The 24547-nt window shown below is 45.6% G+C and overlaps 3 protein-coding genes and 1 pseudogene across 8 annotated transcripts in view; 2 read left to right on the plus strand and 2 right to left on the minus strand.

Annotated features, from left to right (window-relative positions):
• LOC113453807 (GTPase IMAP family member 3-like) overlaps positions 1 to 13207 on the minus strand; it is a 137203-nt gene extending 123996 nt beyond the window's left edge. Inside the window, exon 1 of one of the 2 annotated variants that reach the window (XM_087918945.1) lies at positions 13160 to 13207. The gene's annotated coding sequence lies outside the window, so the exon portion shown is untranslated. Of the gene's footprint in view, positions 1 to 458; positions 480 to 13159 lie in introns of those variants that run through there. The other variant, XM_087918946.1, reaches the window with a different exon arrangement.
• Positions 1 to 22945, plus strand: part of LOC113454219 (GTPase IMAP family member 3-like) — a 41530-nt pseudogene extending 18585 nt beyond the window's left edge. Inside the window, exons 2-4 of the transcript XR_015740567.1 lie at positions 19980 to 20104; positions 20557 to 20584; positions 21536 to 22945. The product of XR_015740567.1 is annotated as a GTPase IMAP family member 3-like (transcript). The remainder of the gene's footprint in view (positions 1 to 19979; positions 20105 to 20556; positions 20585 to 21535) is intronic.
• Positions 1 to 24547, plus strand: part of LOC113455120 (GTPase IMAP family member 9-like) — a 128652-nt gene that overhangs the window by 78351 nt on the left and 25754 nt on the right. The gene's annotated exons all lie outside the window — the stretch shown is intronic.
• Positions 1 to 24547, minus strand: part of LOC113454575 (GTPase IMAP family member 2-like) — an 81835-nt gene that overhangs the window by 48330 nt on the left and 8958 nt on the right. The window contains exons 1-2 of one of the 3 annotated variants that reach the window (XM_087918938.1): positions 13160 to 13255; positions 11449 to 11491 (exon numbers count right to left, since the gene is read on the minus strand). In XM_087918938.1, the coding sequence (XP_087775064.1) occupies positions 11449 to 11485 (37 nt within the window). In that variant the 5' untranslated portion in view covers positions 11486 to 11491; positions 13160 to 13255. Of the gene's footprint in view, positions 1 to 1959; positions 2550 to 11448; positions 11492 to 13159; positions 13256 to 24547 lie in introns of those variants that run through there. The other 2 variants (XM_087918939.1, XM_087918935.1) reach the window with 2 other exon arrangements.

Consider the following 24547-nt stretch of genomic DNA (forward strand, 5'->3'; position numbering starts at 1 on the left):
AGGAGGGATGGAAATAAGGGAGGGAGGGAGGAAGGGAGGGAAGGAGATAAAAGTGAACAACCAAAAAGGGTCCCTAGAGGTCAGCTAGCCCAACCCACCCGCCCCTCCTCTGCCCTCCCCAATCCTGAATTCACTTTGGACTGCCCAAACTCCGCTGTCCTCCCCTCTTGAGGCCAGAAATGGGGAGGGGGCGCTTTTGTCCGGACAATGGGGGCAGGGGGATCGTTGGGGGCAGAAGTGAAGCCCCCTCCCTCCCTCCCACTTTGGAGAAACTTTGCAGCCCCTCCCCCCCTTCTTCTTCTTCTTCCCAGCCCCCACCCAGTGCCCCCATGGGAAGGGAGGGAATTTGGGGAGGGGGGGAGGGCTGGGCAGTCCCGTTAGAGGAGCCCCCCCCTCCTCCTCCCCCCCTTTGCCTGTGGGAGGGGGGACTTAGGAGGGAGGGAGGCAGATAGAGCAACCTGAGTTCCTCCTTCCGGGATGGGGGGAGGGATTCTAGAAAGAAAAAGAAAGGCAACAGAAAGAAACAAGGAGAAAGAAAGAAAAGGGAGTAAAAAGGAAGGAAGGAAGGAAAGAAGGAAGGAACGAAAGGAAGGGAGGGAGGAAAGTCGGGTGGGTGGAGAGGAAGGAAGGAAGGAACAAAAGTAGGGAAGGTGGGAAAGAAGGAAGAAGGAAACTGGGAGTAAAAAGGACGGAAGGAAAGAAATCAAGAAAGGCAAAAGAAAGAAAAAAGGTGAAAGAAAGAAAGAAAGAAAGAAAGAAAGAAAGAAAGAAAGAAAGAAAGAAAGAAAGAAAGAAAGGGAGTAAAAGGAAGGAAGGAAAGAAACTAAGAAAGGCAAAAGAAAGAAAAAGGAGAAGAGAAAGAAAGAAAGAAAGAAAGAAAGAAAGAAAGAAAGAAAGAAAGAAAGAAAGAAAGAAAGAAAAGGGGAGTAAAAGGAAGGAAGGAAAGAAACTAAGAAAGGCAAAGAAAGAAAAAAGGAGAAAAAAGAAAGAAAGAAGAAAGAAAGAAAAGGGAGTAAAAAGGAAGGAAGGAAAGAAACTAAGAAAGGCAAAAGAAAGAAACAAGGATAAAAAAAGGAAGGAAAGAAGGAAGGAAGGAAAGAAGGAAGGAAGGAAAGACGGATGGGTGGAGAGGAAGGAAGGAAGGAACAAAAGGAGGGAAGGTGGGAAAGAAGGAAGAAGGAAACTGGGAGTAAAAAGGACGGAAGGAAAGAGAAGGAAGGAAGGAAGGAAAAGGTGGGTGGGTGGAAAGGAAGGAAGGAGTGAAGAAGGAAGGAAGGAAGGAACAAAAGGGAGGGAGGGGGAGAACGAAGAAGGAAAGTGGGAGTAAAAAGGAAGGAAGGAAGGAAGGAAGGGAAGAAAGAAACAAAGGAAAAAGGAGAAAAATAAAGGGAGTAAAAAGGAAGGAAGGAAAGAAACTAAGAAAGAAAAAGAAAGGCAACAGAAGGAAACAAGGAGAAAGAAAGAAAGGGCAGTAAAAAGGAAGGAAGGAAAAAGAAGGAAATGAAGGAAGGAATGGTGGGTGGGTGGAAAGGAAGGAAGGAAGGAGCGAAGAAGGAAGGAACAAAAGGGAGGGAGGGGAAGAACAAAGAAGGAAAGTGGGCGTAAAAAGGAAGGAAGGAAGGGAAGAAAGAAACCCCCAAAAAAGGAAAAAAAGGAGAAAAAGAAAGGGGAGTAAAAAGGAAGGCAAGAAAGAAGGAAGGAAAAGAGGGTGGACGGGAAGGAAGGAAGGAAGGAAGAAGGGAGGGAAGGTCATAGGCTGGCAGGAAATTACAGAGGGCCGAGCCGACCGCCCTTGGGGAAAGTGCTCCTAATAAATCATTGGATTTCTTTCGATACTTGGCTGGAGGCTCATGAATTCATTCGGGCGTCCGTCGGAACCCTGGACATTCTCTCAAGATTTAACCTTCAATTCTTTGATCCACTTCAATTGTTTGGACAACAGGTTTGATTTGTCGGGACCTTCCGGGATGACATACGGCTCCCCTTGATTCTCCGCGATGATCTCCTCCACCATCCTCATCAGCTTGTCGACCTGCTCCTCCCGCTCGCCTCCCTCGGCCTTGTTGTTGAACCCGCACAAGCGACGGTTGCACTTCTTGATCAGCTCACACAGGTGTTTGTTCTGGGCCTTGTTGACGTACGTCTCCAGGTCGTCCCCTCCCAGGTCCTCCTTGCAGGTGAACAGGATGATGGTCCGGGAGGCGGACTCGTTCCCGAAGAGTTTCCAGACCTGCTTGGCGGCGGCCGCGTCTTCGGCGGTGAAGTGCCACACCTGGGTGACCAAAATGAAGGCGTGGAGACCGGCGCGGCACATCTGACGGCAGCTTTCGAGCTGCTTTTCCAGGGAGGTCTCCATCGTTTCGGCGTCGAACAGAGCAGGCGTGTCGAGGACGGAAATCGTCTTCCCGTTCCCAGGTTCCCTGCGCCCTTTGACACTCGACGGTGGTGGTCTTGGCCGCCAAGAGGGACTCGAACGCCGGTCGGCCAAGGATGGTGTTGCCCATCGCACTCTTCCTGCCGCCAGACTTTCCGACCAGGATGAGCCTGGAGTTCGCATCGTCCCTGGGAGTTTGAAAAGGCAGAGAGACGGCGTTAGGGCGGAGTGTAGTTACACCGCTGGAATGGAATTCAGGGCATGGATTCAACGGGTGGAGATAAGAGAGATGATAGATAGATAGATAGATAGATAGATAGATAGATAGATAGATAGATGTATAGATAGATGTATAGATAGATGGATGTATAGATAGAGATGGATAGAGATAGATAAATAGGTAGGTAGGTAGGTAGGTAGGTAGGTAGGTAGAGAGATGGATAGAGAGATAGAGGATAGAGAGATGGATAGAGATAGATAAGTAGATAGATAGATAGATAGATAGATAGATAGATAGATAGATAGATAGATAGAGGTATAGAGATAGAGATGGATAGAGATAGATATAGACAAGTAAATGGGATGGATGGATAGAGAGAGAGAGAGAGAGAGAGATGGATGTATAGATAGAGATGGATAGAGATAGATAGGTAGGTAGTTAGGTAGGTAGGTAGATAGATAGACAGACAGACTGACAGACAGATAGAAGTACAGAGATAGAGATGGAAATAGATAGATAGATAGATAGATAGATAGATAGATAGATAGATGTAGGTGGATAGATGATATTGATGATAGTTTGATGATAGACAAAGATAGATGGTAGATGTAGATAGATATATAAATAGATGGATAGATGGATTGATTGTGGTGGTCTGGCACTTGAAATGAGATGCAGGGAAACGTCTGAGCAAATGCCAGCCCCGAGCGAACTCAGGCAGCAGTATTTATTGAAAAAAGAAATTGAAAGTACAGAATTGAAAACAATGACCTCAACAGGATGAGAACATGCAGCCACGGAAAGTCCCATGAGAATATACAGGCACGGAAAGTCCCATGGGAACGTCTCTGCTGTGTACCTTGAACTTTCACCTATATTCCTGTTCCTTCTAAGCCCGCAGATCATAACAGGATGAGACATCCTCACTGTGAAGGTACTCCTACCCCCACCAAGAGTGCCCACACATCCCTAGATCTATGCGAAATAGCTGTACAAAGGACTTACAGAAAATGATTAATAAAATATATTACCACATTCCCTCCTTTTTTATTTATTCAAAGATAGGGGGTGTTTTAGTGGCATAGTACACAGTTCCCTCGACCTGGTCCCATACGCTGAAAAGCTGAGGTACACATTTGAAATAGATTAGGAATACATTGAATACAGCAACATAACATAATAAGTATAATAACAATTATTACAACTAATTGAAGCAATAAACGTAACCATGAGCTGTCAGGAAGCCAATCCCATAGCAAAGCCCAAAGTGACTTATTAAAGCCATCTTTTCCTGCTTCGTGTTCAGCTATGCGGTCTTCCATATCATGAACAGTTCTTGTAATGTTAGGCTCATAATTATGTATAAAAACACAACAATGTGAATGAATTAAGGCACACACTCCTCCTTTGGCAGCTAACATTATGTCTAAAGCATAACGATTTTGTAAAGTAACTTGGCGAATTTCAGACACTTCTTCATTCAACATCTTAATGCTTCTAATAGTATCATTAAACATAGCAACAGTAAAATTATTTAAAATATGAATATCTTCATAGTTCATAGCTATTCCCAGAGGTGGGATCGCTGCCCTATAAATCTGAGTCCACAAATTACCACCTATAGTCAGGCCAGAATCAACTTCTCGATTACGAATACGCATCCCAATCGGTAAACCCTCCAATTTATAGATGACAGGAATTACAAATCCCATAGTACATACTCCAGACCAATTCTTTGGCCACTGTTGATAGGCAGCGTCCCCACATAGCAACCATAACCCATCCGGAAGGGGAAAGTATTTTAAATGCTTATGATAGGTATTGTCGGAAGCCTGACTTTCCCACTTCCACATTAGCCACATCCAACTACAGAGATCATTTGCCCCCTGACTAATGTCAGACCTCTGAGTGACTGTCTGATTAATGCAACAATCCAATTCAATCCTTAACGCTTTGTCCAAGGAGGATGATGTCTGAATCATCCCATTACATCCATCTACTGTATTATTCCTGGCAACACAAGACATACATCCCCCCTGCAAAAGAATCACCTTCTGGCAAAGAGTACTATTACCTAAGAAAACAGATTGATTATTTCCTACGGGAGGACGATAATAACAAACCAAGGCTTTGGTAGTGAAAGTTACCTTCGTTGTGAACAATGTTTGATTCAACTTTTCAAAGTCTGGGCCCCAATGAATCCAGTGACTAAAGTTATTATAAGTACTTAATTCAGTACTGGTTCGCTCATTCAAAGGAACACCATGTAACAAAACTCCACCTTTCCCAGACCCAGGTACATGCATACAAAGCCAACAATTAGTAACATTTAAACCCTTAGCCGCCATCCGGACGTCCTTGATATAGGAATTTTTTTTCCATAAATTATCACCAAGGTCTCTAGTTTCTGTGATAATAGCAGCTCTTCGCCTCCGTATTAGAGTCCGTGGAGGCATAAGACGAATGGAAAGAGAGGCTGTATAAGGTAACTTAGGCAACTCCAATTGACACCGATATTGTCCATAGTCTGAAACAGAAACCTGAAACAGAATCAGAGTTGTTGCACAAGCTGAAGATATAATATCCTTATCAGGTCCCGAGTAAAGAATGTCTTGATCCTTATGCCAGGACCAATATGCTGGAAAAATCAAAGGATGCCGCTGTTTGCAGATCAATTTAGTCCGATTCCCCAGAGGAACTTGCTGCATACAAGTTGGTAACCTCAGATAAGCAGTCATCTTTTCCCAGCCTTCACAACGCCGTGCCTGGACTGCCGGCATCAAGAGAATCAGGAACCACAGGTACGGAATCAGGAACCACAGAAACGCCATCCTGCTCCTCCGAAACCTCCTTCACTGGTGCCTGCGAATGATCAGGTCGAACGCACCGACCAGGAACCCAACGAATTTGACCAAGATGTTTACTGCTGCATAACCACGTCCCCACGTAATCAGCTCAGCAGGAACCCATGCCGGATCCGGAAGGAACCGCACCAACACCCGAGGCCTCACCTGCATCTGTAGAAGGAGAAGAAAATGCCTGCTGGCCGCACTCGCAGGGGGGTTACCAGACAAATTTAAAAATTTAAAGTATATAAAGCTAGATTTAAATGATCTTGAATTGCCGGAAGCCCCAGGAGCTTCCCTCCTTTTTTATTTAATTTAGCTAACATGTTCTTGAGCGTGCCATTATGACGCTCTACAATAGCCTGTCCTGTGGAATTGTATGGAATCCCAAATTTATGTTCCACGGACCACTGTTTGCAAAACTGATCAAAGACTGTGCTCCGATAAGCCGCACCATTATCTGTTTTTAAAGTTTGAGGCGTACCAGCAACTGAAAATGTCTTAATGCAATGATTGATGACATGTTTAACCGCCTCACCCCTTTGAGGGGTGGCCATTAGAAATCCTGAGTAAGTATCCACAGTCACATGTATATACTTCCAGGGTGCAAATGACGAATATTGAGTAACATCCATTTGCCAAATCATTGAGGGTTTCAACCCCTAGGGTTGACTCCATAGGGATAGCCGTGCCCTGCCTTGAACAAGTTGGACATTGTTGAATTATGGCAGCAGCTTCTGCAGTAGTAAGCTTGAATTGGGATGCCAACGCTTTAGCGTTTTGATGAAAATAACTATGGCTGTCCCATGGCTGGACGGTGAGAACTGAAGTTACAGCACTGTCAGCTTTGGCATTACCTTGAGACAAAATTCCAGGCAATTTACTATGACTACGAATGTGGGCAACAAAACACACATTCACACGCTGCTCCAAACATCCTTGCAACAGCAAAAGCAATCTTAAAATATTGGGTGAGATTCCAGGAGACAAATAAGAACCTGCTACAAAGGGTAACAAATTATACACATACAAAGAATCCACTATTAGATTAAAATCCTGATTTTGAAAATTTTGAAAAGCCAAAACTACAGCAGCAAGTTCTGCCTGCTGGGCAGACTTTTGCTCTGACGTCACTTTTGTATGCCAAATTCCAAATTTATCTTTCCAAACACAAGCACCAAAAACTTTCCCTCCATCAGTATAAACTGTAGGAGCATCTGATATAGGCTGAGTCACAAAAAGATTTGCTAAATTAATTCTAACTGATTTATACAAAGATAACCTAGGATCGGCTGGAGGATGACAAGAAAACTTCCCTGGCCAGGAATCTACCAAAACCTGCAAAAACTCACTATTGCAAATCATTTGTTCCCAGGTAGCTAAAGCAAAAGGAACATAACATGTTACTGGTTCCATACCAGCAATAGCCTTGCAGCGCTAACGAGCACGATTAAAAATATCAGCGAGCTGTTCTGTGATACAATTTATGGATTTTGATGGCGTATGAGACAAATGAATCCATTCCAGAATCCTTAAAGCTGTTTTTTCTTTTGCCTGAACTATCAAAGCAGTAGCCCTTCGTTCTGAGATTAAAATCACTGATAATGGACAATCTGGCAAGCATCTATCTGTCCACCTACGGCTTAAAGCTTGCTCAATCAATGACAAAATCCCCTTTTGTTCTTCATTTAGGGTTATTATGTCAGATGCTTGCTTGGCACTAGCCAAAGCTTGAAACAAAGGACTTAATTGAAGAGTAGTTAAACCCAAATACGGTCTGATCCAATTTATATGACCCAAAAATTGTTGTAAACCTACCAAGGTTAAAGGATCAGGAAGAACAAATTCCAATTTCAGAGGTGTAATGTGACTCAGGAATAATTTATGACCTAAATAAGTGTGGTAATATATTTTATTAATCATTTTCTGTAAGTCCTTTGTACAGCCATTTCGCATAGATCTAGGGATTTGCAGACACTCCTGGTGGGGGCAGGATTGCCTTTGCTATGAGTGTTTCATCCTGTTTGATCTGCGGGCTTAGAAGGACCAGGAAAATAGGTGAAAGTTCATGGTACACAGCAGAGACTTTCCCATGGGACTTTCCGTGCCTGTATGTTCTCATGGGACTTTCCACAGCTGCATGTTCTCATTCTGTTGAGGTCATTGTTTTTGATTCTGTACTTTCGATTTCTTTCTTAAATAAATACTGCTACCTGAGTTCGCTCGGGGCTGGCATTTGCTCAGACGTTTCCCTGCGTCTCATTTCAAGTGCCAGACCACCACAAATAAGCAAAAGGATATTCCTTTTGCAATTTCTCAGGACTGACTATCAGCCCTTTCTCCTTCAGCATAGCAGTTAAAAGAATGACAGCAGAATTCATTGCAGCATCAGAAATATTAGCAGCTATCAAAATATCATCCATGTAATGATAAACCTTCCAATCCGGGAATTTACTCCGGAAAGGTTGCAAAGCCCAATCTACAAACATTTGACACATGGTAGGACTATTTAACATTCCCTGTGGAAGGACAGTCCATGCATATTGCTTAGCAGGCTGCCCCTGATTTATACTCAAAATAGTAAAAGCAAACAAATCTACATCTTCAGGGTGCAGAGGAATGGAGAAGAAAGCATCTTGCAAATCTAGCACTCTTATGTTCCATCCATCAGGTATTAAATTAGGATTAGGTGTCCCACACTGTAGTGGGCCCATTGGCTTTAAGATTGCATTTATCCCCCTCAAATCATGAAGAAATCTCATTTTCCCAGATTTCTTCTTGATAACAAAGACTGGAGAATTATAAGGACTAGTGGTAGGCACTATATGTCCCTTTTCTAATTGTTGTTGAACCAATTCATGTAAATGAACTAATTTCTCACTAGTCAAAGACCATTGGTCTATCCACACTGGCTCCTGCTGGAGTAGTTGTAATTTTAATAACTCCACAGGTGGGTGTTCAGTCATCATGAATGACGACTGTTGTATCAAACTGTTGCATCAAATCTCTGCCCCACAAGTTAACGTGAAGGCGCAGAATGATCGGTTGGAAATGTGCAATAGCACTTCCCTGCTTTGTTTTGGCAGAAAGAATCCTCCTACTGACCCGTGCGTCTTGAAGTTCTCTGACTCCTCGAACAGACGGTGTAGGATCCGTCGGCCACTCCCTAGGCCACTCACTTTCGCTAATCACCGAGACATCTGCTCCAGTGTCCAGCAATCCAATAAACTTTCTGCCTTCAACCAAAAGAGTTAATTTTGGTTTCTGATCAGCCTTGACATTTTGCATGATGGAAAACACACTAGACTCACTAAACATATCTGTAGATCCAAATCCACCCTGACGAATTCTATCCGACTCCCCCAAAGACATATATGGCAAAACTAAAAGCTGTGCAAAACAATCCCCTTTTTTCAAAGATTGAGGAACAGGTGAATGAACTTGAATTTTGATCTGACCCTCATAATCCGAATCAATAACCCCAGGAACCACAAACAATTTACGCTTATGAGCCGATGATCTAGGAAGAAGAAGACCCACAGAAGCCGGAGGCAACGGTCCATAGAAATCCGTTGACCCTAAACAAACTACATGTGGATATCCCAATTCCAAATCCTCGGCTAATGGAAGATCAATCCCTGCTGAACCTTTGGTAGCTGGCGACCATATTTGATCCCTACCTCTCTCTGGTGGCTCCAACCCTTCGGACATTACTTCACTCTTTAGAGTAGGGAGAATGCCCTGATCCCTGCTTCCTAGTTTTTTCCCTCAGAATGAAGTCTGCACTGATTTGCCCAATGGTATCCTTTCTTACATTTCGGGCACACTGATTTAGGTCGAACACCCTGTCGCATAGATCTCTTATTTTGCTGACTTTGACCCCCACCAGGAGCCCGACATTGCGCTTTAAAATGTCCAGGCTTCCCACAATTGAAACAATTTCCCTTTTTAGCATTTCCTGCTTGCAGAGCCAGAGCTAAAGTCTCCATGTTAAAAGACTGACTCCCAACCTTCCTACATGCATTAATCAAATCTGCGATTTCTCGCTCTCCACTTGCTACAAGTGGATTCAAAATCTTTTTGCAATCTGTGTTAGCTTGTTCTACTGCTAACTTCAAAAGCAATTCGTTCCGGGCGAATTGATTGTCAATTTGCCTTTCAATAGCCAATTTCAGTCTGCTAATGAAATTTTCATAGGGTTCATTGTTCCCTTGTTTGATGTTAGTGAAGGTCTTCTCACCACCTTCGCCGTCAGGGAGAGCCCCTACGGCTTGAAAAATTAATTGTGGGAGAAGAACGAACCCCTCCTCAGGCATTCCATCTCTCTGTTGTTCTACTGTTGTATAATTACCAGCTCCATAAAGCTGATCTGGGGTAACATTTGCTGTTCCCCTCTGAACTGCCAGCTGTCTCCATTTCTGATCTAACACCAAATATTGAGCTGGAGTTAAAATCATATTCAACAGAGCTTTCCAGTCAGCCGGAATCATTTTATTTCCATAACCAACTGCTTCTAACAATGCCTGAGTATATGGCGATCTAACACCATACTCTTTTGCTGCTTGCTTAACTTCCTTTAAAACTCTGAGAGGTAGAGGCTTCCACTCCCGCTGCGGATTTAACGCAGCGTCCATGACAATTTCTACTGGATTAAGTTGAACCTCTACTCCAAATTCCACCAAATCATCTCCTGATAATTCCCCTCTATTTTTTGCATCTTGGATAGCTGCAGTAACTGCATCCACCTGAACCCTTAAAGGTAAACTCTTATCTTCTGACAAAGTATTTCCAGCGCCTGACAGTCCTCTGGATTTATCCGGAGGTGCCGTCGGCGGCAACAAACGTACCGCATGGTAAGGCGGCAAACCTTCTTCGGGGGGTGCTAGGAGCGGTTGTTCATAAGTAGCTAACGCATCCATAACCACCCTCCAGGTTAACAAAATTGAAGAAGGGGCACGAGGTTCCTTGTGCAAAAATTTTCCTATCTTTTTCCAGGACTCTACTTTAATACTACCTCCCTCTGGATATGACTGAATATGTTTCCAAACATACTGTAATAAGTCCTCAATTTCTTTCTTTCCCATTGCATGTCCTCTACTACGAACTCCAAACCCAAAACTATTCCCAATGATCCCTCTCAATTCCCTGATGTGCTCTTTCTGAGCCTTCGAGAGATCTCCCCCCATACTCACGAAAAGAATCTATCTCCGTCCAGCGAAGAAGATGAGGGCCCAGTCGACGTCCGCGACGATGAGTATAGGATGCGGGAAACATATAGCTCTTCCAAGCTATCACGTCGGGGTCACCACTTGTGGTGGTCTGGCACTTGAAATGAGACGCAGGGAAACGTCTGAGCAAATGCCAGCCCCGAGCGAACTCAGGCAGCAGTATTTATTGAAAAAAGAAATTGAAAGTACAGAATTGAAAACAATGACCTCAACAGGATGAGAACATGCAGCCACGGAAAGTCCCATGAGAATATACAGGCACGGAAAGTCCCATGGGAACGTCTCTGCTGTGTACCTTGAACTTTCACCTATATTCCTGTTCCTTCTAAGCCCGCAGATCATAACAGGATGAGACATCCTCACTGTGAAGGTACTCCTACCCCCACCAAGAGTGCCCACACATCCCTAGATCTATGCGAAATAGCTGTACAAAGGACTTACAGAAAATGATTAATAAAATATATTACCACAATTGATACAGATGATGGATGGATGGATGGATAGAAAGAGGATAGATAGATAGATAGATAGATAGATAGATAGATAGATAGAGATAGATAGATAGGAGAATTAACCAGTGGAACGGCTTGCCACTAAAATTTGTGGCTCTCCCATCTCTTTTTAGAAGAGACCGGAGAGGCACTTGGTCTGAAATGGTATTGGGTCTTCTGCTTTGGGCAGGGGGCTGGGCTAGATGACCTCCGCGGTCCCCTCCCGTTCCATGCCCTGCTTCAACAGCCTCTCCCCCGAGGCCAAGCGTCCCCCTGTGGTGCCCCTCACTGTCTTCCTTGGCTTCGGCCCCTCGCTGGTCCTCCATGGGCCCCTGAAAGAGAAGCAAGAAGCAGGTCAGAGAGGAGGCAGGGCAGCCATTTTGTCTGGAACAGTCAGCCATCTTAGATACCCCAAGAGCCACACAGGTCATAACTGGAAGCCCCCCATCCCCATTCCATTCTGAAGCTGACCGGAAGTCCAGGTCCTCCACCATAGAGTCTCCTCCTAGCCCGGCATCCTTTTTTTTTTCCTTCTGCTATCTGGAAGTAGGGTTCCCCACCCACCATAGAGTCTCCTCCTAGCCCGGCATCCTTTTTTCCCCCCTTCGGCCGTCCAGAAGGTTCCCACCACCACCACCACCATAGAGTCTCCTGCACGGAGAGGAGGAAAGAAGGAAGGGAAAGAAGGAAAGGAGGAAAGGAATGGAGGAAAGGAAAGGAGGAAACGAATGGAGGAAGGAAAGGGAAAGGAGGGAAGAAGGAAAGGAAAGGAGGAAAGGAAAGGAGGAAACGAATGGAGGAAGGAAAGGGAAAGGAGGGAAGAAGGAAAGGAAAGGAGGAAAGGAATGGAGGAAGGAAAGGGAAAGGAGGAAAGGAAAGGAGGAAAGGAACGGAGGAAGGAAAGGGAAAGGAGGGAAGAAGGAAAGGAAAGGAGGAAAGGGAACGGAGGAAGGAAAGGGAAAGGAGGGAAGAAGGAAAGAAGGAAAAGGAGGAAAGGAAAGGAGGAAGGGAAAGGAAGAAAGAAGGAAAGGAAAGGAGGAAGAAGGAAAGGAAAGGAGGAAGGAAAGGAAAGGAGGGAAGAAGGAAAGGAAAGGAGGAAACGAATAAGGAAGGAAAGGGAAAGGAGGGAAGAAGGAAAGGAAAGAAGGAAAGGAATGGAGGAAGGAAAGGGAAAGGAGGGAAGAAGGAAAGGAAAGGAGGAAACGAATGGAGGAAGGAAAGGGAAAGGAAGAAAGAAGGAAAGGAAAGGAGGGAAGAAGGAAAGGAAAGGAGGAAAGGAACGGAGGAAGGAAAGAAAAGGAGGGAAGAAGGAAAGGAAAGAAGGAAAGGAAAGGGGGAAAGAAGGAAAGGAAAGAAGAAAAGGAAAGAAGGAAAGGAAGACAGGAAGGGAAAGGAGGGAAGAAGGAAGGAGGGAGGGAGGGGAGGAAGGAAGGGAGGAAGGAAAGAAAAAGGGAGGGCAAAGCGAACAACCCCAAAGGAGGAAGTCTCCTCCTTCCCAGCCCATTCTACAGACCCCCCAGTCCAAAGGGACCCTGGAGGTCATCTAGCCCAACTCCCCCCTGCCCAGCCCCTCCCCCCTCCCACCGCTCAAGCCGTCCTTTAGACCCCTGGCAGAATCAGAGCGTCACAGAGTTTCAAAGGGTTCCTGGAGGTCAGCTAGCCCAACCCCCCTCCTCTGCCCTCCCCAACCCCCCACCCCAATGCCCAAACTCCACTCTCCTCTCCCCTCTTGAGGCCAGGAATGGGGGGATCGTTGGGGGTGGAAGTGAAGCCCCTCCCTCCCTCCCACTTTGGAGAATCTTTGCAGCCCCTCCCCCTTGTTCTTCTTCTTCCTCACACCCCTCCACACACCCCCATGGGAAGGGAGGGAGGGAATTTGGGGAGGGGAGGGCTGGGCAGTTCCGTTAGAGGAGCCTCCACCCCCCCACCCCCTCCTCCTCCTCTCCCCCCTTTGCGGGAGGGGGGAGGGGGACTTCGGAGGGAGGGAGAGAGAGAGCAACCTGAGTTCCTCCTTCCGGGATGGGGGGGGGAGGACTCTCCGCGACCTCCGCTGCTTCTCTTGAGGGGTCACCAGAGCTCCGCCAGTCGCTCCTCCGTCTCCTTCTCCGTCTCTCCCCGCCCGGATCGCCGCGCAGAACTGAAGTTGGGAGCGCCCAAAGGGGGGAGGGGGAGGAGACTCCCAGCGTCCCAGCTCCTCCCCCCAATTTGGCTACTTTCTCTTTCCTTCCTCTCCCTCCCTCCCTCCCAGTCTCTTTCTCACTCAAGAGAAGGCAGGAGACAAGGAGTCGCGCAAGGGGACCTCAGAGGTCATCTAGTCCAACCCCCCACCCCACCCCGTGCTAAACACCGTCTTCCCCTCCGTCACGGCTTCCAACGAACAAAGCTCCGGGTTTGGTTGGATGGCCAGAGGGGGTAAATCCCGTCCGGCTTGGTCCCCTTTTCTCAGCTACTCCCAGGACTAAAACGCAACGTTACTACTCCGCCAGCCACACTTCCAGCCTGGCCTCTCTGCGCCTGCGCGAACTGGAGGCGGCGCGGGCGGGGAGGAGAGAGGGGATGGCAAAAGCGGGAAATCACGTGACTGGAGGGAAAGCGGCCGTTCCCCCCGTTTGCTTTCCTCTTCTTTTCCTGCCAGGCGAGCCTCGCCCCTCCGCCCCGGCCGCCCGAGGTCATCTAGTCTGACCCCCCATTTGCTCCGACAGAATAATAATTGGAAGGGATCTCGGAGGTCTAATAGTCTGACCCCCTGCCCGAGCAGGAGACACTGACAGAAGAAGAGTGGGAAGGGATATTTGGAGATCATCTAGTCCGACCCCTCTTCAAACAAGAGACCGCTACACAGTGAGAAAGCTGGATGGGATCCAGGAAGGTCTTCTAGTCTAACTCCGTCCTCAACAGCGGGAGACCCTTACAGAGAATTAGACAGTTGGAAGGGACCTGGGAGGTCATCTAGTCCGACCCACTGCCCGAGCAGGAGACCCTGAAAGAATCATAATGGGAAGGGACCTCGGAGGTCAAATAGTCCGACCCCCTCCTCGAGGCGGAGACCCTGACGGAATAATAATTGGAAGGGACCTTTGGAGGTCCTCTAGTCGGACCTTCCCACATTTTCTCCTCCCCCCCCCTCCTCGGAGAACTCTCCCGCCCCGCCCCCGACTGGTGGGGGGGAAGGAGGGGCGGGCAGGCGGGGGCGGGCGTTTCCCGTCGGGACTTTTCCGCAAACGCCGCCCGAAAAATTTCTTCGCTCCGTCTTTTGGTCCGAGAGAGACTCCGGTGAGAGGGCGGGGGTTGGGGGAGCGGGGGAGGGCGGGGTCTCCAGCCGGCCTGGGGAGGAGGGGAGATGGAGGGAAAGGTCGTGGGGGGGGAGGAAAGGAGCCGATCGGGCGGAAATTTCTTCTACCCCTTCCTCTTTCTTTCTTTCTTTCTTTCTTTCTTTTTCTTTCTTTCTATCTATCTATTTATCTATCTTCTACCTTCCTTTCTTTCCTTCTTCTACCTTTCTTTTTCTTGCTTTCTCTTTCTTTCTATCTATCTCTCTATCTCTCTCTATCTCTCTCTATCTATCTATCTATCTACCTTTATCTATCTATCTACCTTTATCTATCTTACTATCTATATCTATCTATCTATCTATCTATCTATCTATCTATCTATCTATCTTTCGTCTACCTTCCTTTCTTTCCTTCTTCTACCTTTCTTTTTCTTGCTTTCTCTTTCTTTCTATCTCTCTCTCTCTCTCTCTCTATCTATCTATCTATCTATCTACCTCTATCTATCTATCTACCTTTATCTATCTTACTATCTATATCTATCTATCTATCTATCTATCTATCTATCTATCTATCTATCTATCTTTCGTCTACCTTCCTTTCTTTCCTTCTTCTACCTTCCTTTCTCTTTTCTTTCTTTCTTTCTTTCTTTCTTTCTTTCTTTCTTTCTTTCTATCTTTCCATCTAACCATCTTTCTATCTATCTATCTATTTATCTATCTATCTATCTTCTACCTTCCTTTCTTTCCTTCTTCTACCTTTCTTTTTCTTGCTTTCTCTTTCTATATTTCTATCTATCTATCTTTATCTATCTACCTTTATCTATCTATCTTACTATCTATATCTATCTATCTATCTATCTATCTATCTATCTATCTATCTATCTATCTATCTATCTATCTATCTATCTATCTATCTTCTACCGTCCTTTCTTTCCTTCTTCTACCCCCCTTTCTCTTTCTTTGTTTCTTTCTTTCTTTGTTTGTTTCTTTTTTCTTTCTTTCTTTCCTTTTCTTTCTTTCCTTTCTCTCTTTCTTTCCTTTCTCTTTCTTTCTTTCTTTCTTTCTTTCTTTCTTTCTTTCTTTCTTTCTTTCTATCTATCTATCTTTCTTCTACCTTCCTTTTTCCTTCTTCTACCTTCCTTTCTCTTTCTTTCTTTCTTTCTATCTATCTATCTATCTATCTATCTATCTATCTATCTATCTATCTTGTGGGGGTGTGGGGGATGGAAAGGAGCCGATCGGACGCAAAGCGGGCCAAGGAGGGTCCGCAGCCCCTTTCCAGAGGTGAAGGGGGGACTTCACACACACACACACACCCTTCGGGGTCTTTGGGGACGGAGATAGGGGGGTCTGGAGGGATTTAGCCCACCCCCACTCCTTATTCTGGGCCCTCCTCCCCCTCCCCCCCACGCTAGAAGAGGGGACGTAGATCCGAGGACTTGGGGGGGGAGGAGGAGGAAGATTCCTGTGGGGAGGGGCTAAGAGGCTTAGCCCCTCCCCCCGGGGTCTTCAAGGAGAGAGAGACCCCCCCTCCCTCCCCGGAGTCTAACTCCCCCCACCCTGGGGTGTGGTGGTCTGGCACTTGAAATGAGACGCAGGGAACCGTCTGAGCAAATGCCAGCCCCGAGAGAACTCGGGTAGCAGTATTTATTTAAGAAAATGCAAGTACAAAATCAAAACAATGACCTCAACCTCAGCAGCATTACCTCAGCAGGGCTGATAAAGTCCCATGAGAATATCTAAACACAGAAAGTCCCACGGGAATGGCTCGGCTGGGTACTGTGAACTTTCACCGACATTCCTGGTCCATCTAAGCTTTGCAGGTCAAAACAGGACCAAACGTCCATCATAAAGGCACTACTGCCCCCATGAGGAGCGTTTGTAAAATCCCCAGATCTTATACAAAACTGTACGAAGGACTTTACAGAATATGATGAATATGATATATTACCACATTCCCTCCTTTTTTATTTATTCAAAGATAGGGGTTTTTTTAGTGGCATAATACACAGTTCCCTCGCGACTTGATCTCGTACGCTTAAAAGCTGAGGTACACATTTGAAATAGATTAGGAATACATTGAATACAGCAACATAACATAATAAGTATAATAACAATTATTACAACTAATTGAAGCAATAAACGTAACCATGAGCTGTCAGGAAGCCAATCCCATAGCAAAGCCCAAAGTGACTTATTAAAGCCATCTTTTTCTGCTTCGTGTTCAGCTATGCGGTCTTCCATATCATGAACAGTTCTTGTAATGTTAGGCTCATAATTATTTATAAAAACACAACAATGTGAATGAATTAAAGCACAAACTCCTCCTTTAGCAGCTAACATTATGTCTAAAGCATAACGATTTTGTAAAGTAACTTGGCGAATTTCAGACACTTCTTCATTTAACATCTTAATATTCTTAACAGTATCATTGAACATAGCAACAGTAAAATTATTTAAAATATGAATATCTCTATAGTTCATAGCTATTCCCAAAGGTGGGATTGCTGCCCTAGAAATCTGAGTCCACAAATTACCACCCACAGTCAGGCCAGAATCAACTTCTCGATTTCGAATACGCATCCCAATTGGTAAACCCTCTAATTTATAGATGACAGGAATTACCAATCCTATAGTACACACTCCAGACCAATCCTTTGGCCATTGTTGATAGGCAGTGTCCCCACATAACAACCATAACCCATCCGGAAGAGGAAAGTATTTTAAATGCTTATGATAGGTATTATCGGAGGCTTGACTTTCCCAACTCCACATTAACCACATCCAAGTACAGAGAACATATGCCCCATGTTGAATATCCGTTCTGCTTGTAACTGTCTGATTAATGCAACAATCCAATTTAGTCCTAAACGCTTTGTCCAAGGAGGATGATGTCTGAATCACTCCATTACATCCATCCACCGTATTATTCCTGGCAACACAAAACATACATCCCCCCTCCAAAGGAATAACCTTCTTACAGAGTGTAGTATTTCCCAGCAAAATAGATTGAGTCCCTACAGGGGGGTGGTAATAACAAACCGAGGCCTTGGTAGTGAAAGTTACCTTTGTTGTGAACAATGTTAGATTCCACTCTTCGGGGTCTGGACCCCAGTGAAGCCAATGTTTAAAATCATTATAATCTAAATTAGCACTGGTTCGCTCACTCAAAGGAACACCATGTAACAAAACTCCACCTTTCCCAGACCCAGGTACATGCATACAAAGCCAACAATTAGTTACATTTAAACTCTTTGCTGCAATCCGAACGTCCTTGATGTGGAATTTTCTTTCCATAAATTATCACCAAGGTCTCTAGTCTCTGAGATAATGGCAGCTCTCCGCCTCCGTATTAGAGTCCGTGGAGGCATAAGACGAATGGAAGAGAGTCTGTGTAAGGTAACTTAGGCAACCTCAATTGACACCAATATTGTCCATAGTCTGAAACAGAAACATTAAACAGGATCAGAGTTGTAGCACAGGCTGAAGATATAATATCCTTATCAGGTCCCGAGTAAAGAATGTCTTGATCCTTATGCCAGGACCAATATGCTGGAAAAATCAAAGGATGCCGCTGTTTGCAGATCAATTTAGTCCGATTCCCCAAAGTAACCTGCTGCATACAAGTTGGCAATCTCAGATAAGCAGTCATCTTTTCCCAGCCTTCACAGCGCCGCGCCTGGATTGCCGGCATCAAGAGAATCACGAACCACGGAAACGCCATCAAGAGAATCAGGAACCTCAGGAACGCCATCCTGCTCCTCCGAAACCTCCTTCACTGGCACCTGCGAAGGCGCCTGTGAATGATCAGGCCGAACACATCGACCAGGAACCCAACGAATTTGACCAAGATGTTCTACTGCTGCATAACCACGTCCCCACGTAATCAGCTCAGCGGGAACCCATGCCGGATCCGGAAGAAATCGCACCAACACTCGAGGCCTCACTGCATCTGTAGAAGGAGAAGAAAAATGCCTGCTGGCCGCACTCGCAGGGGGTTACCAGATAAATTTAAAAAATTTAAAGTATACAAAGCAAGATTTAAATGATCTTGAATTGCCGGAAGCCCCAGGAGCTTCCTCCTTTTTTATTTAATTTAGCTAACATGTTCTTGAGCATGCCATTATGACGCTCCACAATAGCCTGTCCTGTGGAATTGTATGGAATCCCAAATTAATGTTCCACGGACCACTGTTTGCAAAACTGATCAAAGACTGTGCTCCGATAAGCCGCACCATTGTCTGTTTTTAAAGTTTGAGGCGTACCAGCAACTGAAAATGTCTTAATGCAATGATTGATGACATGTTTAACCGCTTCACCTCTTTGAGGAGTAGCCATTAGAAATCCTGAGTAAGTATCCACAGTCACATGGATATACTTCCAGGGTGCAAATGATGGATACTGAGTAACATCCATTTGCCAAATCATTGAGGGTTTCAACCCCCTGGGGTTGACTCCCATAGGAATAGCTGTGCCCTGTTTTGAACAAGTTGGACATTGTTGAATTATGGCAGCAGCTTCTGCAGTAGTAAGCTTGAATTGATGTGCCAACGCTTTAGCATTTTGATGAAAATAACTATGGCTGTCCCATGGCTGGACAGTGAGAACTGAAGTTACAGCACTGTCAGCTTTGGCATTGCCTTGTGATAAAATTCCAGGCAAATTACTATGGCTACGAATATGGGCAACAAAACACACATTCACACGCTGCTCCAAACATACTGTAATAAGTCCTCAATTTCTTTCTTTCCTACTTCATGTCCTCTACTATGAACTCCAAACTTAAACCTATTCCAAGTGATCCCTCTCAATTCCCTAATGTGCTCTGTCTGAGCCTTCGAGAGATCTCCCCCATACTCACGAAAAAGAATCTATCTCTCGTCCAGCGAAGAAGATGAGGGCCCAGTCGACGTCCGCGACGATGAGTATAGGATGCAGGAAACGTATAGCCTTTCCAAGCTATCACGTCGGAACGTATAGTCTTTCAAACTATCACGCCGGGGTCACCACTTGTGGTGGTCTGGCACTTGAAATGAGACGCAGGGAACCGTCTGAGCAAATGCCAGCCCCGAGAGAACTCGGTAGCAGTATTTATTTAAGAAAATGCAAGTACAAAATCTAAACAATGACCTCAACCTCAGCAGCATTACCTCAGCAGGGCTGATAAAGTCCCATGAGAATATCTAAACACAGAAAGTCCCACGGGAATGGCTCGGCTGGGTACTGTGAACTTTCACCGACATTCCTGGTCCATCTAAGCTTTGCAGGTCAAAACAGGACCAAACGTCCATCATAAAGGCACTACTGCCCCCATGAGGAGCATTTGTAAAATCCCCAGATCTTATACAAAACTGTACGAAGGACTTTACAGAATATGATGAATATGATATATTACCACACTGGGGTCTTTTAGGGACGTAGATACTGGGGGGGGAGTTTGTCTCCTGCCTTGGGAAAGGGGGGTTGGACTAGATTACCTCCGAGGGTCCCTTCCAACTCTGTGATTCTGTAAGGAGATTGATGTTTTGTTTTATTTTTCCACAGAAGAGAAGAGAAGAGAAGAGAAGAGAAGAGAAGGAGAGAGGAAGGAAGGAAGGAAGGAAGGAAGGAAGGAAGGAAGGAAGGAAGGAAGGAGACCGAAATGGCCTACCAGTCCTTCGCCGACTCTCGCCAGGTAGGTATGGGGTGAAGAAATGGGGGGGGGTTGTCTCCAAGGGGGGGTCCTGGCCCTCCCCCTCCTTCCTCCCTTCCTCCCTCCCTCCCTCGTTTTCCTCTCCTTCCTGCCGCCCTTCCCTCTTTCCTGCCACCCTCCTTCCTTCTGTCCTTCCTGGTTTTCTTTCTTCTTTCTCTCTTCCTTGTTCCCTCCTTCCTTTATTCCTCCCTCCTTCCTCTTTTCTTCCATCCCACCTCCCTTCCTCTCTCCCTCCCTCCCTCTTTTCCTCCTTCCTTCCTCCTTCCCTCCCTCCTTCCCTCCTTCCTTTGTTCCTCCCTCCCTCCTTCCTTCCCTCCCTCCCCGCCTCCTCCCCCGGGGGGAAATACACCTCCCTTCCCTTCGCTGCCCCCTTCCCTCCTTCCCAAGCAGAGGATCGCTCCTAATTCCCATCCCCCCCCCTTCCCCTCTTTCAGGCCGACATGGAGCGGGGAGGCTGGGCAGGTAAGAGACCTCCCCCAACACCCCCCACCCCGGAGGACCAACCCTGGGGGTCCCCGCCTCCAACCTCGGGGGGCTCGGCAACTGACTTGGACTTACGACGGTGGCCGTGTCCTGAGGGGGGACAAGACGGAGGCCGGATTCAATCACTTGGTCTGTCTGTCTGCCTCTCTTTCTATCATTTCTTTCTTTCTTTCTATCTATCATTTATCTCTCTTTCTCTTTCTCTCTCTCTCTCTTTCTCTTGATCAATCTATCTCCATCTCTGTCATTTATCTACATACGTATCTATCATTTCTCTCTCTCTCTCTTTCTACCTATCTACCTACCTATCTTTCATCTATCATATCTATCTATCTATTTATCTATCTATCATTTATCTCTCTCTCCATATCATCTAACATTTCTTTCTCTCTCTCTCTCTCTTTCTACCTATCATCTATCATTTCTTTCTATCTATCTATCTATCTATCTATCTATCTATCTATCTATCTACCTACCTACCTACCTACCTACCTATCTCTCCATCTCTATCATTTATCTACCTATGTATCATCTATCATTTATCTCTCTCTCTGTGTCCTTCTCTCTATCATTTATCTACCTATCTATCCATCCATAATTACCTATCCAATCGTCCATCTCTCTATCTGTCCATCCATCCATCTATAGTTATGTATCTTATCCTCCATCTGGGTCTATCCCCCACCCATCCACCTAGATCTATTTCTATTATTTCCCTCGCTGGCTATCTATCCATCTCTCTCTCTCTCTCTCTTTCTCTCTCTCCATCTCTCTCTCTCTCTCTTTCTCTCTCTCTCTCCCTCGCTCCCTCCATCCATCCCCATCTCCACTCTCTCTGTCAACAACCGAATCCATGCCCTGAATTCCATTCCAGCAGTGTTACTACACTCCGGCCCCTAACGCCGTCTCCCTGTCTCTTCCAACTCCCAGAGGACGATGCCGAACTCCGTCTCATCCTGGTCGGAAAGTCGGGCGGTGGGAAAAGCGCCACGGGCAACACCATCCTCTGACGGAAGGAGTTTGAGTCCGTCGTGTCAGCCAAGACCACCACCCTGAGGTGCCAGAGGGGGCAGGGAAGCTGGCAGGACACGGCGGTCTATGTGGTCGACACCCCCGGCCTGTTCGACACTGATGACTACACGGAGATCGAGCGACGGGAGATCCTGGCTTGTGTCCAATTGTCCCAGCCCGGCCCCCATGCCCTGATCTTGGTCACCCAGGTGGGACGCTTCACCGCCAAAGACGCCCTCGCCGCCAAGTGCGTCTGGGATATCTTTGGGCCTGAATCCGCCCGGCACACCGTCCTCTTCACCTGCGTGGAGGATCTGGGAGGGAGCCCCCGGCAGGAGTACGTCTGCAACGCCGACAACCGGAACCTGCAGGAACTGATCCGCCGGTGCGGGCACCGCTTCTGCGGTTTCAACAACAGGGCGGTGGGTGACGAGCGGGCAAGGCAGGTGTCCAAGCTGATGGCAATAGTGAGAACCGTCGTCCAGAATGTCAGGCGGTACTACGTCAACCGGCTGTATAGGGAGCCCAACCTGAGGGACGCCATCGTCCAAGTTTTCCTGGCAGAGAACCGCAAGGCTCGCAAAATGGCCGAAAAATTTGGGTGGTTGAGAGAAAATATTATCGTCGCGGCAGTCATCGCTCTCTGTTTCATCGTCACCGTATATATTATAGTCCAACTATCTTAAATGCCGCTTGCGATGACCCAGAAAGGGTATGGCACCAAGGCCACCCCAGTCAGAGAAGCCAGAAGAATCCCTTTATTATCTCCAACTCAACCTTCAGGCTGGAGGAGAAAAAAAAAAATGCTCTCCCAGGAAGAGCTTTTGACTCAGTCCAAAACAAGGTCAACACAAACTGTCACTTAAAATCCGAACACACCAAATGGAAGGACTTAAGCTTGAGTGTATATATGTGTGTATATATATATATATGTGTAGGTGTGTGTGTGTGTGTGTGTGTATGTATGTATATATATATACATGTATGGCATTCAGCTTTGTTCGGGTATACATACATACACACACACACACACACACACACATACAAGAAACCATTCCATTTCAATCGTGCGTCGGTTTGGGGACATATTTCAATTATTTGAACATTATAAGTGAAATCCTTCTGATCGAATCTAATACTAATCCAATATGTCGATATATATATTCCCATAGGCCTAATCATATCGCACATTATAACTTGGCTTCAATTCCTCTCATTGCTCTCTCTAAATACGTCAAATCTTTTTGTAGGTTGTTCTATTCTCTTTCCATTGAGAACGTATTCCGTACACCGTGTCACTATATATTCGGGTTCTTCTTCTTTTCTTCCGTTTCTAGTGTCTGTGGTGGTCTGGCACTTGAAATGAGACGCAGGGAACCGTCTGAGCAAATGCCAGCCCTGAGAGAACCCAGGTACCAGCTTTTATTAAGAAAGAAATCAAAGTACAGAATCAAAACAATGACCTCAACCGAATGAAAATATGCAGCTGTGGAAAGTCCCGTGAGAATATACAGGCACGAAGGGTCTCATGGGAATGGCTCGGCTGGGTACTGTGAACTTTCACCGATATACCTGGTCCATCTAAGCTTTGCAGGTCAAAACAGGACCAAACGCCCATCACAAAGGCAATACTGCCCCCATGAGGAGCGTTTGTAAATCCCCAGATCTTATGCAAAACTGTACGAAGAACTTACAGAATATGATGATTACCACATTCCCTCCTTTTTTATTTATTCAAAGATAGGGGGTGTTTTAGTGGCATAATACACAGTTCCCTCGCAACTTGGTCTCGTACGTTGAAAGGCTGAGGTACACATTTGAAATAGATTAGGAATACATTGAATACAGCAACATAACATAATAAGTATAATAACAATTATTACAACTAATTGAAGCAATAAACGTAACCATGAGCTGTCAGGAAGCCAATCCCATAGCAAAGCCCAAAGTGACTTATTGAAGCCATCTTTTCCTGCTTCGTGTTCAGCTATGCGGTCTTCCATATCATGAACAGTTCTTGTAATGTTAGGCTCATAATTATGTATAAAAACACAACAATGTGAATGAATTAAAGCACAAACTCCTCCTTTAGCAGCTAACATTATGTCTAAAGCATAACGATTTTGTAAAGTAACTTGGCGAATTTCAGACACTTCTTCATTTAACATCTTAATACTCTTAACAGTATCATTAAACATAGCAACAGTAAAATTATTTAAAATATGAATATCTTCATAGTTCATAGCTATTCCCAAAGGTGGGATTGCTGCCCTAGAAATCTGAGTCCACAAATTACCACCCACAGTCAGGCCAGAATCAACTTCTCGATTTCAATACGCATCCCAATTGGTAAACCCTCTAATTTATAGATGACAGGAATTACAAATCCTATAGTACACACTCCAGACCAATCCTTTGGCCATTGTTGATAGGCAGTGTCCCCACATAACAACCATAACCCATCCGGAAGAGGAAAGTATTTTAAATGCTTATGATAGGTATTGCCGGAGGCTTGACTTTCCCACTCCACATTAACCACATCCAAGTACAAAGAACATATGCCCCATGTTGAATATCCGTTGAATGGCTCGGCTGGGTACTGTGAACTTTCACCGATATACCTGGTCCATCTAAGCTTTGCAGGTCAAAACAGGACCAAACGCCCATCACAAAGGCAATACTGCCCCATGAGGAGCGTTTGTAAATCCCCAGATCTTATGCAAAACTGTAACGAAGAACTTACAGAATATGATGATTACCACAGTGTCAAACTCTTCATTTCTGCGCCTTTCAATGTTTCTTCCATTGCTTTTTTCCCTCTCTCGGTATTTTATCTCTCTTTTTCAATTGTGGGCAAATTCACATGTATACCATTCAATAAGTCTTTACTAAATTGATTAGTGAGGTGTAAAGGCAGAGATCTCTGTAGCT

This window comes from Pseudonaja textilis, unplaced genomic scaffold, assembly GCF_049901715.1.
Source record: "Pseudonaja textilis isolate UNSWEBS1 unplaced genomic scaffold, rPseTex1.2 PTEXSCF22, whole genome shotgun sequence".
NCBI lineage: Eukaryota > Metazoa > Chordata > Lepidosauria > Squamata > Elapidae > Pseudonaja > Pseudonaja textilis.